The sequence below is a fragment of the Polypterus senegalus genome, unplaced genomic scaffold, assembly GCF_016835505.1.
Source record: "Polypterus senegalus isolate Bchr_013 unplaced genomic scaffold, ASM1683550v1 scaffold_1435, whole genome shotgun sequence".
NCBI lineage: Eukaryota > Metazoa > Chordata > Cladistia > Polypteriformes > Polypteridae > Polypterus > Polypterus senegalus.
The window spans coordinates 1,872-19,526 of NW_024386400.1; the positions used below are offsets into that span (position 1 = coordinate 1,872).

The window sequence follows — 17,655 nt, forward strand, 5'->3', positions numbered from 1 at the left end:
AAGAAACATCGAGTACCTCGTTTATTTGTTAACATTTGAATGGAAATGATGGGGACAATAATCGTCACGTGCGAGAACATGTGCCGCAGAGCACCGTGACAGTGACAGATTCCTGCTCCAGGACGGTAGGAATGGCTGTGACCACATGACGTTACACCTGCTTGAGGGGCACAGTGCTGGGCTGACATCCCTGAATGCTCCTCTTCCTCACCCTATCCTACTGACTCTGACCTTTTCTTTTTCTTTTGCAGGTATCTTCAGGGTAACAATCTAAGTAACCTTCCATATGGTATCTTCTGTTTGAAACCCTTGTCCATTCTGTAAGTACTCTGCTCCTCCATCTTGTGTGTTTGCCCCCCGTTTACCCGACACGTTCTTTCTGTTGTGAGCTCAGCAACACAACTAGAGCTTTAGTGGTCTGCCTCACTCCAGGCAGCCAGACCCCAAACACAAGAGGCAGGCTTTTCGGGTTGCACAGGCCCAAAATGGAGCACCGAATGCGCCACATACAGGTGGTCTCTATCTGTTTTTATGTTACTTAATTCTTTGGATATTAATAATAATAATAATTTGCTGTTCTCACCACTCAAAGCTCAGCAGTTGCAGGTTAAGAGCCCAACAGAGCAGAGTCCCTGTTGGCATTTCCGGGATTCGAACCTTCAACCTTCCGATTGCCAGTGCAGATCCCTCGACTCAGAGCCACCACTCCGCCCTTACGCTGTGTGTTTTGCAGTGATGGCCGACAAAACTTTTTAATCTCGTGTTTTCATGGAGAACAAAGATAAAAATGTGTCTGATATAATTCAAGCCAGCGGTGACAAATGCTTTACAGCGACAGACGGCCCGTTACCGGTGTCACATGATCGGCGTGTCAGTTATCTAGGGGTATGCTCACCACTTTTCAAGCACGTGCACATCTTGCTAAAATATCGTTAAATAAACGTTGAGCTGACTCGAGTTTTTGAGTTGGCCCAAAGTCCCCTTCAGTTCAGAAAGTCCTGACCATCAACATGTCACACAGAAGTAGAGATGTGGCAGGCCGGGTGACATTTTTCCCATCTTCAGTTGTCCAGTGTTGGCCATCAGGCGCCTACTGTGGGCTCCCTGACATGAATGGACATCGTCACGGACATCGGCATGGTCCCCTGCTCCTTTGGCCCGTGTCATTAGGGTCTGAGGCCTTATGTTTTTAGAGACGTCCTTCTGCACACCACAGTTGTGGCCTTTATGTTCATCTGGCCATTCTCCTCAGACTTGGAGGACTGCCGCTCACCGTTCTCGGTGTCCTCGGAGAGTAGGGTGTGATACTGTGGTGGACATTAGACACCTCCAAGACCTGACTTGATGTGACTTTGGACCGTCCAGATGAAGAGGATGGGCGAGCTTGCTGGGCTGCTCTCATCCCACTTGTCTGGATCGGGTGTCTTGGCCGCTCGAAGGTTTAGCTGAACATCAAGTGACGCTCTCGAGCAGGTCTGCGTGAGGCGTGGAGCAGGTGGACCTCATAAAGTGGCCGCTTGGCCCATTTTTGTTCCCTTCACGCCTTTGAGTGTTCGTTTGATGCGCTTCTAGGCGATGGAGACACGACTTCTCCAGTTCTAACGTCTCCTTTTGTCTTTCTTTCTTGCTGCAGAGATTTAAGCAACAACCAGATTTCTACATTGGGAGTGTGCAGTAATTTATTTAATTTAAGTGAAATGTAAGTATCCTTTATCTCGTGGCCTTTGATGTTCTTTGTGCATTGTTGTTAGTTTTAGGATTATTTGGAATTGTTATTGTGATTTGTTATTTGATCTTGTAAGCTCACCAGACCAAAAAAAATATGGAGTGGTCTCCCCTCGACTTTCTCAGATATGGGGATAAACCGCAAGACAATGAGTACATTTTTATATGATGGACATTAAAGAACCATCAACAACAAATCAAAACAAATCATAATATAGGGAACAATTATTAGAAAAGTAAAGTTGAATAAAGCGGACTCTGCAACTGCAGGAATAAAAGGTAAAGTACCACCTCCAATTAACAGAAATCGCCCAAAAGTTGATAGAAATCGACGTTTTGTACCCAATACTTGTATGCAAAATTTGGTTAAACGAAGTGAAAGTGAACTCAAGTCATTGTGTTTACACACTGTGACCGATAGGGGGCGCTATCGCTCCCTTGAACCCTTGTCCAAGATGCCAGACACCAGATAGAAGTCCAAAAGTATGACTTTTTATTAATCAACAGGGCACAAAGCACCCTCCTCTCCACAATACTCATTAAATAAATCACTAACAATACACTAAACAATTCCTCCACTCCCAGATGTGTTGCCAACCTTCCACCCAGCTCAGCTCGCCGTCTGGGAGCTCCCACAATCCTTTTATAGTCCCTGACCCGGAAGTGTCCCAGTCCCCAGTCCATGTGATCTTTTATCACTTCTGGGTCAGATCAAAAGTCCTTTTCTTCACCCCGGAAGCGCGTCATTCCCCTTGTCCATGTGACTCGGACGTACTTCCAGGGCGTAAGGCAAGTAAACGTCGTTCCTCCCTGCAGCGTCATCTAGTGGCCTCCACGGTATCCAGCAGGGTTGAGTATAAAGACTCCAATGTCCATGATGCCCTGCTGGGCTTCGGGCCACCTCCATGCTGCAGGGAGAGTTCCACCTGGCGGCTTGGGGGTATTGGCCAGGATGAATGGCCGGATGAACACCACGACACAAACACACACAGAGACATAATTCCAAAAATGGTATTTTCGGACTCAGGGAGGTCTAAAACATCGAGATTTCACCAAAATCTCAAAATCGAATTTTTGGAAAATTACAGCACTTTCCCTACACTTCGTATTCATATACGAGAAAGTCAAAATGGTCACCCCAGGCTAAATCCCACCTAATAGCGTGCGGCTCCTCCGCCAGACCAAAGAACAGCTGCAGTTCTGTCTGGCGTGTGTGCCCCCCCACCCCGTTTGCGGATCACTTTTCACGCACTCTTCCAGCACCACATCCAGAGCCTGGCCAGAGGGTTGTGCCAGTGTGTCACGCGCCACTCCAGGTAGTCCCACAGATTTTTAGTGATGGCGCTCGATTTACCAATTTACAGCACTGATGAGCGCAGTCCCGAAAACACTTACCTGGGAAAAAGGGGATCCGGACACCAAAAAAAGTTGAGAATCCCAGGTGTTTGGAATTTCGACCCGTGGGCCAGTCAAGATACGAGAATATTCCTCTTCCTGGGAAACTGGGGCAGCCATTCTGCGTTCTCTGTGACGTTAGACTGGAGAGGGTCCTGACTGGGAGCTCCGTCCTCAATGAAGTTCGGGTCGTCTCTCTCTCTGGGGCATCCGGCTTCTGATTGGGCTCCACTTGGAAGGGGCGGAGTCAGTCGCGCTTAGTACTGCTAAAGAGCAGAGAAATGACACTTTTTAGCAACAGCGCCCCCTCTCGACCCAGGGTGGTAATGCTTACTTCTGAAGAGCCCACAAGGCGACCCTTTGACATTGCAGGCTCGACACCTCAAGGACCAGGCGGGCACCAAAAAGAAGCATTACAAAATAAAAAATGATTACAAAACCAGCGATCCGCTTCAGTTTGCCTGCCAATCTAAGAGAGGGAGTGCGGTCGCCATTGTCTCTTTGCGTCATCTGATGTTTGACCACTTGGAGGCCACCAAGACCCACGTGAGTCTCCTGTTTGGAGTGGTGGTCCTGCCAATTGACAATTTCCTAACACTCGTCTTTCCCATCTGCTGCTGTTCCAAAGATTACAGTTAAGGCGTCCAGAGTGATTTTTAAATCCAAGAAATGCAAATCCCTTTGCCCCAAAGAGCCTTCATCCAGTCTCTTCTTCTTCTTCTCCTCCTCTTCCTCCTTTGTTCTCCCAAACCCAATGCAGAAACTTGAGCTTCAATCCATTTGTGTGCGAATGCCAGCTTTTGCGGTTTGTGTCGTGGATCGCGGAAAACCGGGTGACGGTGCACCAAGCCGAGTCCACGCAGTGTGCCACTCCAGCCGATGTGCAAGGGGTGCACTTGTTAAACAACAGCCTCTCAAGAATCATGTGTGGTAAGTTACCCTACCCTCACCACGGGTACTACCTTGGGGTGGGATGTTGGATTTTGACCCGAACATGGCGGGTTACTCCTGGAGCCGGGAGGGGTGTGTGCCCTTGTGTAGGGCAGCGATGCCCAGATGGAGAGGGAGAGCAGGTGAGCCCACCGCTGCCCCCGGAGTCATCTGGAGACCTGGGGTGGGATAGACGGACAGTGCCATGGGCTCAGTTTGGCTCCAGTGATTGGTGACCTCAACGCCGAATGACCCAAGCATGGCTTGTAGGCCGCTGTAGTCCTCGAGCTCGAGCCCCCGTTACGCCGATGTGGTGGTTCATTTGCTGCTGCACTCGTCTGGTGTCCCCCCTATGGACCTCTATGAGAGTTTTTCAGATCTTTGCTCACCCCTTTTCTGATCTCACTTCTTCTCCCTACAGACCAAAGCTACGTGTCCTGCCAGCTCGATGAGCACACGGGGAAGAAGGAGCTTGTCATCTATAAGTCCGTCACACCGGGGAACTTCACGAAGGAGTCCTGCAACGCCCTGTGCGTCAGCACACGCAACGTCTACGGGGCCATCGGCCAGAAGAACGAGTGTTTGTGCAGCAACAATTTTGAGACGAACCTGATCAGCGAGGCCCAGTGCTCCTCGGCGTGCTCCGACACCTCCATCATGCACGGCTGCGGCTGGACTCTGGCCGAGCAGCCCTTTCTGGTCAGTTTCTTGGCCTCTCTAAGCCCCCCGGGCACCATCGACCTCTATGAAGTGGCCAGGCTTAACGTCAGCATTTCTGCACCGGTCAGTGCCTTAATGTGGGATTTCGGCGATGACAGCCCGCAGATAAACACGAGTAAGAGGTCCGTGGCCCACAAGTACGCACTCCCCGGGCAGTACTGGGTCAACGTCACTCTCGTGTCGGAGATCAAGAACATCTTCGTCCACACGGAAATCAGCGTGGTCGCCCCGGAAAGGTGGGAACTGCGGTGTCCCGTGGCGGTAGTAGCCAATCACAGCATTGACATCAGCATGGTGGCCTGGGATGGCCCCAACGGAACCGCGCAGTGGTGGATCGTACCCCATGACGAGAACGCAGGGCAAGGTGAGCAGATCCTGGGGCGCCGTTGTGTCGATGTAAGAAGGTCTCACTGCACGTCGTGCTCGTTCGACAGGAGTAGGCCCGGTCTGACCTCAGCGGACTTCACGGCCTCCTCCACACATTACGATGTACGTAGTTAGACAGCGGGAAAAATGGGCGGATCAGGGAACGAAACGTAGGCGACGGACAAGAAAGGACGGACAGTCATGGGTCTAAAACAAGACGGGTTTGAAGTTGAAAACAATCAGCCAAACGTCGAAAAGAAAAACGAACTTCAGAAGGGATCCGCAAACTCGGACAAGGAGTTACACACAAAGCCGCCATAAAGTCTTTCTTATGTCATGGAGACTTGAAACAAAATGGCGCGGCATTAGAATTCAAAACAAAGTGAACTAGGCTTAAACACGAATCGGATAAGAACAGAAACACCTCGGTCAGGCCTCTGGGATTAGATAGATAGATGAAAGGCGCTATATAACAGATAGATAGATAGATACTTTATAAATTCACACACTCCAGCAGCAGCTTACTGATAATAAACAATATTAAAGGGTGAGAACAATGCAGGTATAACAGACAATAACTTTGTATAATGTTAACGTTTACCCCCCCGAGTCGCATAGTGTGGGGTCTCCTCAGTCTGTCGCTGAAGCTGCTGCTGTGTCTGGAGATGATCCTGTTCAGTGGATTCTCCATGATTGACAGGAGTCTGCTCAGCGCCCGTCGCTCTACCACAGATGTCAAACTGTCCAGCTCCATGCCTATAATAGAGCCTGCCTTCCTCACCAGTTTGTCCAGGGGTGAGGTGTCCCTCTTCTTTATGCTGCCTCCCCAGCACACCACCGCGTAGAAGAGGACGCTCGTCACAATCGTCTGGTAGAACATCTGCAGCATCTTCTTATTACAGATGTTGAAGGACGCCAGCCTTCTAATGAACTATAGTCGGCTCTGTCCTCTCAGATCATCAGTATTGGCAGTCCAGTCCAGTTTATCATCCCACTGCACTCCCAGGTATTTAAAGGTCTGTACCCTCTGCACAGTCACCTCTGATGATCACGGGGTCCATGAGGGGCCTGGTCCTCCTAAAATCCACCACCAGCTCCTTGGTCTTGCTGGTGTTCAGGTATAAGTGGTTTGAGTCGCACCATTTAACAAAGTCCTTGATTAGGTTCCTGTACTACTCCTCCTCCTCCTGCCCACTCCTGATGCAGCCCACCATAGCAGTGTCGTCAGTGAACGTTTGCACGTGGCAGGACTCCGAGTTGTATTGGAAGTCTGATGTATGTTGGCTGAACAGGACCAGAGAAAGTCCAGTCCACTGCGGCGCTCCTGTGCTGCTGACCACAATGTCAGACCTGCAGTTCCCGAGACGCACATACTGAGGTCTGTCTGTAAGATAGTCCATGATCCACCGATGCCACCAGGTGTGAATCTACTGCCATCTCTGTCAGCTTGTCCCTAAGGAGCAGAGGTTGGATGGTGCTGAAGGCGCTAGAGAAGTCCAGAAACAGAATTCTAACAGCACCACTGCCTCTGTCCAAGTGGGAGAGGGATCGGTGTAGCATGTAGATGATGGCATCCTCCGCACCCACCTTCTCCTGGTATGCCAACTGCTTACTTAACTACTGCACCAGACAAATTGCATAATTTGACCGTAATTCAGTACTCGTGATAGTGTGTGTGTGTGTGTGTGTCTTACCGTAATCAGAAGGAAAGGCAGAGGAAAATTGGGAGGGACAAGGAAATGAAAGAGTCGAGAAACGAGGGGTGTAGTCAGGAAAACTGGGATCAAAATGACAATGCGGAGGCCTTGAACACCGCGAGAGTGGAGCCACGTTTACCGACGTTAGCAAAGTTCTGCAGCTTCTGGTTTGTGTCGATTCAAGCAGCAGTGTGACGCCTGGTCAGATAATTCCACCCACCAGATATCTTCGTTTTAAAGTTCAAAACAGAACAGTTCACATAAAAGTCGAGAAAAACAATGATATAGCAAAGGAAAGAAAAGTTCTGTTTAAGGCTGATAAATCCTGGTTCAGTCCTCTAAGTCTGGTCAAAGAAGAGACAAAGAGCCCCAGAAAGGTTTGGCGCAGCCCCCCGTTATACTTGAACTCGGCTACAAAATGGGAAATGGATTTGCACGATTGTGTGCAGATTGGGGTCCATAAAACAGAACCGACTCGGCCGAGGCAAAGATGGCGGCTTTAAAGGAAGGCTGAGGAAGTGACATCATGGGGGCTCGGAACAGGAAGTGACATCGTCAGGGAGCCGGAACTGCAAGTGACATCATCGGGGCCACAACTGGAAGTAACGTCATCGGGCCAAACTCTGAAACCCAACAACCCTTACTGGCCACACTTCCCAGTCCCCAGTTTCTCAGTCCTTACCTGTCGCCTGGATGCCCCCGATTGGCACACGTGTGCCAGTGAGCAAAATTAAAGCCTAAAACAAGACATCTCAGGGAAGACGAAATACCAAAATGGCAAAAAATCAAAAGTGCAGTTCGCATCCCACGACCGACCACAATAACTGGCATGTCTCGGGCCTCACTGGTATTGGTGACTATTGGAGGAGATCCGCTCTGATCAAGTGACAATGACGCGTCCTCCCTTGTTTTGGTCTCTTTATCCCGTTTCTTCTCGTAATGCTGGGGGCTGCGGTGTTGTGACCGACCACTGCTGTCAGACTTGGCACTGACCCCCTGGGAGCAGATAGAGTGCCCTGAGTGACCAGGGTGCTTAGCAACCGATGATATGTCAGCTGACTGGAAAATCACCATAGCAACACTCTCCATACACACACACTTCTTACTGCAGATGAGGTGCCAAGAAGTCTCCACAGTGGTCACTTTGGCATTCAAGGTGGGCTGTGACATAAGTTGTGTGTGTGTTTGAGGATTTGTACCCGCCACCCTGCCGTCCCTGCCCTGATTTTATTTCACTTTCTCTCCTCCTCCTCCATTGAAGTGCCACCCAACTCCTCGCCCTGTCCTCTTTATACTAACGTAGTCCTCCTCATTATCTTCATTGCATCCCCCTGGATCACACAGGCCTAGCCACTTGGGTTCACCACTCCGGGGTGCCATAGGAGCAGGGATGGTACGGGTGCCAGCTGAGTAATCAAAGGTGCCCCTCATTTGTCACATTCCGGTTTGTCTTTCCAGTGAACTTCTGCTCACTTGACGATGGTGGAGCTGCTCGAAGTGCCCCCTGTTACCAGCTTGTTAAGGGTGGTGCAGCACTGGAGGAAGCCCAGCAGAATTGCTCCAAAGGGGGCGCCGCAGGACGTCTGGCTGTGCTGAGAAGCCCACAGACTTGCACAGTTCTGGCAGCGGGCATGGAGAGGTAAGTCCTGGTAGCGATCTTGGGGCATGTCATGGTCTCGAAAGGGGGCATTCAGCTGATTTCTGTAGATAGCAGTCATCAGGATTTCCTTTCAAGTCAGTGACTTTTATTTTTTTTTTCAGATTTCCACAAACCTTTTTGTGATAAAATGCTGCTTCCTGGTTTCAGGCTTCCATGCACTTCCCTTAGTCTCCACTAGGTGTCCTCGGAAAATGAAATGCATGGGGATTGAACTGCAGCTCATCTTAGAACCATGGCGGAGAAATTAAGATGAGAGAAATATAGCATAAAAGTCAGCAAAAAAAAAAAGTATTGTGAAAAAGTATTTGCCCCCCACTATCCTCTGTTTTCCTACATTGATCACAGTGAAAGGCCTCAGGTCTTTTGTCAAAATGCATCATTAGATACATTAAATGTCATTTTCTGGTGGCACGTTTTTCATACAATCAGTGGGAGGGAGATGGTCCTGCGCGCTTCCTTCTGTTTTTCTGTTCCATTTCTACAGCATGGCTAACTCCTCTTTTTGCAGCGATGGACACGCATGGATTGACTTCCAGCAGGGGGCCACTAAAGACGGGAGGAACGTCACAAATGAAGAAGCTGCTTGCTTTTCCCTTAACGCCACTGGCCATGTGAATCCCACGGCATGCTCTGCCAGGCACGGCTTCATCTGTGAATACTTACCGGAAGGTACGGTGGGCCCCTTCTTCTCTGTCATTGTGTCCCCCTTTCTGTCCTTGGTCAGCCATGTTTTCAGATAAGGTCTTGACCAGTAGCGTACAACAGATACATCTATGAGGCTCCATCCTGTGGGTGGGTTTCTTCATTCATTAGGTAACGAGGGCTGGTGGCTGAGTATCCCGGACCCTGTCTCCTACAGCAGCTCGGAGGCGCTTTCTGTTTTGGGCTTACATGGTCACATGGCTTTCTTATTTGAAGCCCACCAACAACAATGTGCAATCCACATTTGCATACAGAAGAGCCACTCAATCGACAACCTGATAGAAATACACCATTTGGCCAGAAGTAAGTAGACCCCCATCTAGGGGATCGAGTTTCATCAAATCCGCACACAGCCATGCCGTCTCCATTGGGTCATTCTAAAAAGCTCGGTGACTTAAACATCACAGGACGTCACAGTCACCACAAATGTCTGCTCTGCTCCACCTCTTAGTGTTTTCATTGAGTAGCAGAAGCAACAGCGGCTCAGACCACACAAACCCACAGAGCAGGACCACCGAAGGCTGAAGTGCCTAAAAATGTCCTCCCCTCTGTGGCACCACTCACTACCTGTGGAAGCAACATCAGCACCAGACCTTTGTGTCAGGAGAGCCTTGAAATGGGGTCCATGAGTGAACCTAAGATCACCATGGGCAGTACCAAGCGTCAGCTGGAGTGGCATGAAGCGCACCAAGGCACGAGTCCTCTGGAGTGATGAATCTAGGAGCCTGGCAGACCAATCTGGGCGAGAATGCCACCTTCTGGACTGTAAAGTTTGGTCAGTGGCAGGGTTTGGGCTCTGCAGCAGACAGAGATGTTTCAGATGCCTAACAGTAACCCAGTTTACTTATTTAGTGCGTTAAGTACTTACATATTTAGTATTTAGTACCTTTCCTGTGCTCAAGGCATTTGTGTGCCTCAGTTTGGTGACGGTCCTTGTCTGTTCCAGCATGATTGTGCGTACATGGGTCGTCCTGGGGGCTTTTGGACAGCCCAGCTGATGTCACCAGAAGAGGCTCCGCTCGCAGCGTCATCTCGGCCGGATGTCCTCTTCTACCTAAAGACGTTGGCACCAGCAGTTACCACAGTGCAGGCCAACCGACTTGAGGTAGCTCATGGTGGGAGCCCCCACTTCGACAGCGCCACCCCGAAATGCTTTGCCGACTTGACTGTTGCGGTTCCGGGTCTCCACAAAATTCCAAAATAAAAGGTTTTTACCTCGAAAGCTACACTTAGGCCTGGCCTCTGAAATCGGCCTGCAGAAACCAATAGAGACCAAGTTCTTGATAGGGAGAGGGGAACCATAACAAGACCCCTAGCCATAAACTACAAAAGCTGAGAGCCCAGGAATGAGAGAACCCCGATGATCTCAGCCGGGCGTTTGTAGATTCCACATTAGTTTATCAAAACGGGCTGAAATATCCGTCGGGGGGAGGCTTGGCGTCCGAGAAGACTTACACACATGGCCGCTGCTTGATGACCCAGCTGCTGACATTCTGAGAACAAAAGACCACCCAGCCAATGCCGAGCTCTTCAAAGAAAAGTGAGAAAGTTGTTAACATCAGGATGAGACTCGGCACCCTTGAAACGTCCGTGAGTTAGTGTCACCTCAGTCACAGCGTCCTTCGTCCTTTTCATCACTGAAGGTGACTGCAGTGTCACCTTGACTTAGGCAAGTGGAGGAAAGTACAGAAAAAATGGAAAAATGAAACGGGAATAATTAGAAGTGCCTCATAAAAGTGTTCAATGGAAACAGCCCAGTGAACACAATGTGCAAAGATAATAAAACAGACCGAGGACTCAGGAAGCATTCAGACCCCCTCACTATCTGCACACCTCATTGTCCTCCAGGCGTCATTTTAAATGGAGGCATACACTCAGTAGCCCATCATGACAAAAGTGGTGACACATGTACTGAGAGGCTTGAAAACTTTATTAAAGTCTTCTTAGTATGGCTCTACAAAAAAAAAAAAAAAGTGTTGTGAAAAAGTATTTGCCCCCCCAAAATGGATATCCCCTGTTTCCGTATATTTATCACACTGACAGGTCTCAGCTCCTTTCTCAAAGGGCAACATTAGATTAATTCAATTTAAGTTTCTGGTGGCACCTGGTTCATAAAATCAAATCAATCAAAACTTCTTAGCAAGGCTGTACAAGCTTGGCACTCCTGGATTTGGGCAGCGGATCCCCTTCTTCCTAGCAGGATCCCTCAGGTTCTGTTGGATTGGATGGGAATCGTCTGTGAACAGCCATCGTCAGGTCTCTCCACATATGTGCCATGAGCTGCGGGCAGGGCCACACGATGACACTCACAGACTTGTCCTGAAGCCACTCTAGCGTGGCCTTGGCTGTACGCTTGGGGTCATTGAACCATCGCCCCAGTCTGAGGTGGCATCACTGTGGATCAGCGGGCTTTCTTTAAGGTTTCATCGATACTCTCCTCCTTCCCTCAATCCCGTCCAGTCTTCCTGGTGTTGCCACCACCACCCTGCTTCACCGTAGGGATGTTGTCAGGCAGAGCAGTGAGGAGCAGGGCCTGGTCTTCTGGAGATGCACTGCTTTGAGTTCTGCACAGAGGGTGCAATTGTTGTCTCCTCAGACCAGAGAATCTTTTTCCTCCGCTCTCCAGAGTTCTTTAGAACTACCTGGACAAGAACAGGTCAATCAGCCGGTCCAGTCCACTCGTAATTCGTCTAAATAAACATCAAGTTGAGTTCTGAATGTCCCTGAAGTCCTAGTGTCCTCCACACTACTTGGGCACTTATTCCAAGTGTCTGTGAAGATGAACTTCCTAACGTTTGTGTGAAATTCACCCTTAACAACTTTCCAACGCTGTCCCCGTGTTCTTGTGTGGTCTTATTTTAAAGTCACCGTCTCGGCCCACTGCACTGATGCCCTTCATCATTTTGCACACTTCATTCGGGGCTCCTCTTCATCTCTCTTTTGATCTTTCCTCATAACTCACCTCCTGTAGCCCTGAACTCAGCCTTGTTGCTCTTCTCTGGACTTTCTCCAGTGCTGCTTATGACTTTATGGAGACCAAACCTGCACAGAGGACTTTAAATGTCGTATGGTAAACGTCAGCCCAGAGGTAGTCACTCGACTACCATATAAATGCCTGATTGAGGGACCGCTGCTGAGACGGACAATCTCATTGGTGACCCCTGAAGCTCTCTTAGAGTGACCGTTGGGTTTGGGGTCACCTCCCTGACCAAGACCCTTCTTGTCCAGTTACTCCGTTTGGCCAGGTGATCAACCCTAGGAAGAGTCGTGGTGGCTTCATTCCACAATTTGTGAGGCTACTGTGCTCCTAGGGGACACTCAAAACCTCACATATGGTTTGACCCCCTTGCCCTGAGCTTGGCCACCCCACAGTTTGGTCCTGGAGGTCTACATGGAGTTTCTTGGACTTCATGGCTTGGCTTCTGTCCTGACCTGAGGTGTGAATTGTGGGACCTTCTATGCACGGGTCCATGTGTGCCTTTCTAAATGACACCCAGGTTGCCACAGGTGGATGCCAGTCAAGTTCTAGGAACATCTCAAGGAGGGTGAAAGCATGCAGGATGGAGGTGAGCACGACGTGCAGTGCCACTGCGAGGGTTGGGGAGGAGGATCTGAATACTTCTAGGGGGGAGAGCTGTCCGTTCTGATCTTTGATGAATTTGCTGAACTTTCTGCAGACGTATTTTCATGTTATCATCGTGGGTTATTGGGTGGAGATTGGTGGGCAGAAATGAAGGCCATTTTATGTATTTCAAGTGAAATCTGCAGCACAATAAAATGAGGGGGGTCTTCTGAATCCCCGGTAGAATAGTGAAGGGTCATGTGGACGTCATCTTTAGGCTTTGCGATTGGTCCACATTCTCACAGGTGTAGAGGATAACGTAAAACTCGTCAGTAACGTGACTGACTTCTTCCAGAAAGTAACAAGTGCAGTAATCCCGTTACGCTTTGTCACATTTGTGAATCGAATGTCAGAAGATATTGAACGTTAGAGCGTAGTCAGAGGGCAGGACTCTGCGCTGCTTCACATCATCACTCTGTTTTTCCCATTACAGAGAAGATCCTGAACCCAGATTACTTCATGGAGGGGACCGTGACCTTCAATTCAATGTCACCTTTTGCCACCATCAACACTGTTGCATCTCTGGGGACACCGTCAGGGAGTATTGAGGTAAGAGTGTGCCTTGTGTGTGTGTGTGCTGCGTAGAAATGCATGTCTCCATTAAGGTCTTGACAAACAGTGATGACCCCCTCACTTTGTAGACCTTCTCCAGGAGGCCAGTGGTACAAGCCCGGCTTTCTTTTAGGTGGGCTAAGAACATATTGGAAACAAGTCCTATGGAAAATAGAACTTCTTGTGGACACAAGCAAAGGTGGTCTTCTGTTGACTCCCCCACGAAGGTCCCCCACAGCCACTCCAGGGTCTGCTGAACCTCCCCGAAGGTCTTTTGCAGTCGGACATTGCTTTTGATTTGCCTTGCTAGAAATCCTACGAGTGGCTCGCTTGGAGAGTTTTCTGGGTCTCCCAGACCTCAACATGACCTCCACCCATGGGCGTCACCCAGGGCCCACTTTCTCGAATCCTGGAATGAAAAGTTTTTTTATGAGTTGAATGTGGGGGTCCACGGAGACAACTTATGCACAGGGCCCAGACTTGTGGGCTGCACCCCTGCCTCCACCATTCCTGTTAAGTGCTGTTTCTTAATTTTGTGACAAACTGAGGAGACGGCCACCTGAAGACACTTTGCTGTCTTCTTGTAGCCTCCTCCTCCTTGGTGGGCACCAAGTGCTAAGCAGCGGCTTAGAGGAGCCCATGGCTGCTGGTTGTTGGGACAAGGCTGGAGGAGTCCGAGTGTTTATACGGCATCGACATTTGCCTCACTCGGCCTTTCCTCTTGATGGTTGCGGAGAAGCCCCAGCCCTAAGAACTCCTGAAGGTCCGAGACCTCCGATCTCTCGGGGTGCCCAGACTTTTGCACAGTGCTCTTTTTCTTTATCTCTCTACATTTGGACACAAATAAGACACTAATCTCCTTTCAAATTCTCAAATGAAGGTTCCATCTTAAACTTTACACCTTTTGCTTCATCACACTTAACTGTTCACAGTAGGAGCAGTTTTGCCCAGGGGTGCCCAAACGTTTGCATACCAATGTTTAATGCTGCTGACTTCTGCCCAGCGTTCTTGTTTTCCAGGTTTGACCCATCATGCCAGTTCTTGAACCCGTCTGCTCACGAGAGTTGCCCTCAATTCACACTCTGGGCCTTTGTGAGGGTGGCGACTGCAGCCGAGACACAAATCCTTACACCACAGTCCACCTTGTAGTAAGCGGTCCGGTCTACAGTTCACCCTGGGGGGCTCTAACGTAGACCTTTCAGAAAACTACGGGCTTATGGCCACGTGTCCAGCAGGGGGCGCCAGCTGAATGGCTAAAAGCCGATAATCGGGCAGTTGACAGGTCGCCTAACCGCCGGGCTCTCCTCTCTTTGTTTCACAGCTCCTCATGTTCCCGGGTGTGAGCTTCAGGCAGGAAGGAGTTCTGGCCTCGGTGGAGTTTGTGACGCGCCACTTGAATCGGACCACCCAAGTGAGGTTTCAGTTTTTCCGTCCACATTGTGAACACTATGGGCTGCACTTGGCTCTTCCAGGTTAGTGGGGGGTCTGCCATTCCTGCTTGTGTGCCGTGGCTGGGCTTGCATGGCATGGGTGGTCAGTCTTGAGAAACTCTGCAGTGTTGCCAGGAGGGCTGTAGTCGATCCTGAAAATAGCGGCGGCCCACCAAATTCTGTCTTCAGTTAGTTGATGTCGGTGACCTTGCCTGAAGTGGGCTAGAAGATGGATGGGTGGAAACAACTTGGGCTAGAAATAAGCCATTCTTGAAGTTTACAGCTGCTTGGTTTATTGATGCCATCTAAGGTCATGGGTTCTTCTGAATGGGGGGGGGCTGCTAAGCTGGCGCTTCAGTGCCAGTCACGAGTGGGGTAGCCACTAACTTGAAGTCCTAAACTAATAGAAAAAAAAAGGCACAAAAATGAGAGCAAGTTCTTGGGTCAATACTAGCGGGCACCATGTGCCACCTCAGATGGTATTCAGCATGTGCCAGTGTGTGCAGGTGCTGAGTGATGGGCAGGCAGAGTGGTTAAGGCTTTGGACTTCAAACCATGAGGTTGTGGGCTCAAATCCCACCACTGGCGCCACTTTGTGACCCTCAGTAAGCCACTTCACCTGCCTGGGCTCCCAATTGGAATACAACAAAAGAAATGAAGCCGTGAGATGTAAGTCGCTTTGGATAACAGCATTGGCCAATTATGTACATATAGGTGATCATGTGATGGCACGCGGTTTGAAAAGGCACTATAATTACAGAGGCCACTTTTCTGTGTTATTAGGTTGTGGAGAGGCCTGCACTTCCACCTCTGTCTGCCAGCCTAAGGCCAGCGGTGCCCCTCAGGCTCCATGCCCACCAGGGTACCAGTGGTGTCAGTTCTCCGCCAATTGCCTGCCGCTGAGGAATTCTTGCCAGCCTGCTTTGTGCAGCAACTGCTCTGGCGTGGACTCCCCTCCAGCTGGCGCCCACCTACCTGAACTGCGCTTTGTGAAGGAGCTCCTCCTGGTGCTGCCACCCGGTGGTCCGACTCATTATCTGGTACTCTAAATTCTTTGACCACACAACACTCCTGATACCTTCTTCCGGTTGCTCCATCCACACTGCACTCTGTGGCTTTTCTCCGCGTCTTGCTTCCCTTCTTGGGCCACCGCTGACCCTCGATGTTTAAACTTGTCCACTCTTCTCAGTAGCTCCCCCTGCAGGCTAACATTACACCTCAGATATTTGCTCTTCTTCTTCCTATTTGTCTTCGACCCGCTGTCTCCTTCTGCTTTCCTGTCCACTTCTACTTTTCTGGTGTTGCACAACACAATGGCATCGGCACAAAGTCTGCACCGGGGGGACTGCGCTTTTAACCCTCGAGGCAACACATCCACCACCAGACCAAAGAGGTGAGGACTTCAAGGAGACCTTGCCTGTCACCCTGACCCAAGTCCTCCCACACTCCTCTGCTCCTCCATTGTCTCTCATGGCCCTTCAGACCTCTTCTTTTGTCTTGGTAGAGCTCCGTATTGCTCTGCTGTCCCCTTTTGTTCTCTTTCTTTATTGTGTGGCTTTTGTCTGAAGGCCTCAGATCCCGTAGACTCACCACAGCTTGTAAGGTTCTGTGCCTTAGAACGTCTCTCCACCTTCCCTTCTACATCTGGAACCTCAGGCAATTACACGGAGTTAAATAATATATTATTGATCATATCCATAAAATAATAACAATAAGCAAAGTACACGTGAATGTTGGCAGCCATACAACCTGATAAGTGCTGATGAGGAGTGTCAGGCGGCACTCAGACTTGTCAGTTACTTTAAATGTCTCCAGTTAAGGCAGCACTTTTAGTCCGCTCTCCTCAGGACGGGCCTGTCTCAGAATGGCTGCTCCCTCTCAGGGTGGTCTTCTTTTCAGTCCGTGGTGTGTGAGACGCTCCTTCATCATGATGGTGTGAGAGGGAGAAGTAAAGCAAATGAATTTATACGCCCTCTGTCTAAACCCTCGGATTCTAACCAATCCCAAACAGCCAGACTTCACACCAGTGGGGGCACACCGGCCCCCAAGACCACTTGTTGGGCTGACGCTTGCCAGCCAGGTACTTTGACTTTCCTGTGTGGGTTTTGATTGAGAGACTCCTGCAGAGAATCGCCTGCCAAGCTGGTTTCAGGCGTTTCTCCCATCCCTGTCGTAAAATTCCTCACTAACCTGACTCAGTCCTGAATGCCGTTAGTTAAACATCAAACCACCGCTGTTCGTATCGATGATATAACACACGGATATTACATGGCTGTGACACACAAAATATTTATCAGCTTGTATAGAAAATTTCACACCACAGCATCTAGTCAGGTCATCATTTGTAGCTTTCTTCAGGGCAGGCCACACGCCAGTCTCAGTATGGCGGCTCAGAGGCGGCCTTTGGGGGTGGCGACTAGGGCAATCATCCCAGGCCCCGCGCCTGAGGGGGGCCCCACGATAGGAGATTCTTTTGTCACTTTCAGCTCATCATACAAATATGCAGGGCCTCTGCAAGACATTCAAATCCATTATAGACTGAAATACGGTATGTGGTGGATTTCTTCGGAATAAGGCACCATGTTTTTTAACAATACAGTAATGAGGTGCACCGCATTAGAGGTGGACAAGCCTGTGAGCGTGGTGGTACAGTATTTAGCCTACACTTATGGCTCTTGGCCCCGCATATGACACTCGCCCAAGGCCCGCGTACTCCTAAGGCCGCCTCTGGGCAGCTGAGCTGTGCTGTTCAGTCTCTTGTCCTTTTCATGGTGATGGTGAGAGAGAGAGAGAGGTGCTGACAGAAGGGGTGGAGCCTGAAAGAGAGAGAGAGAGAGAGAGAGACAGGTGCTGACA

The 17,655-nt window shown here is 49.8% G+C and overlaps 1 protein-coding gene across 1 annotated transcript in view; it reads left to right on the top strand.

The window, feature by feature from the left end:
* Positions 1-251: 251 nt before the first annotated feature.
* Positions 252-17,655, top strand: part of LOC120522686 (polycystin-1-like) — a gene marked incomplete at its 5' end in the record, with an annotated part of 47,859 nt that continues 30,455 nt past the window's right edge. Inside the window, 9 exons of the mRNA XM_039743462.1 lie at positions 252-320; positions 1,634-1,699; positions 3,881-4,050; positions 4,472-5,134; positions 8,292-8,472; positions 9,002-9,162; positions 13,251-13,366; positions 14,691-14,841; positions 15,583-15,839. Coding sequence (XP_039599396.1) covers positions 252-320; positions 1,634-1,699; positions 3,881-4,050; positions 4,472-5,134; positions 8,292-8,472; positions 9,002-9,162; positions 13,251-13,366; positions 14,691-14,841; positions 15,583-15,839 — 1,834 coding nt within the window. The remainder of the gene's footprint in view (positions 321-1,633; positions 1,700-3,880; positions 4,051-4,471; positions 5,135-8,291; positions 8,473-9,001; positions 9,163-13,250; positions 13,367-14,690; positions 14,842-15,582; positions 15,840-17,655) is intronic.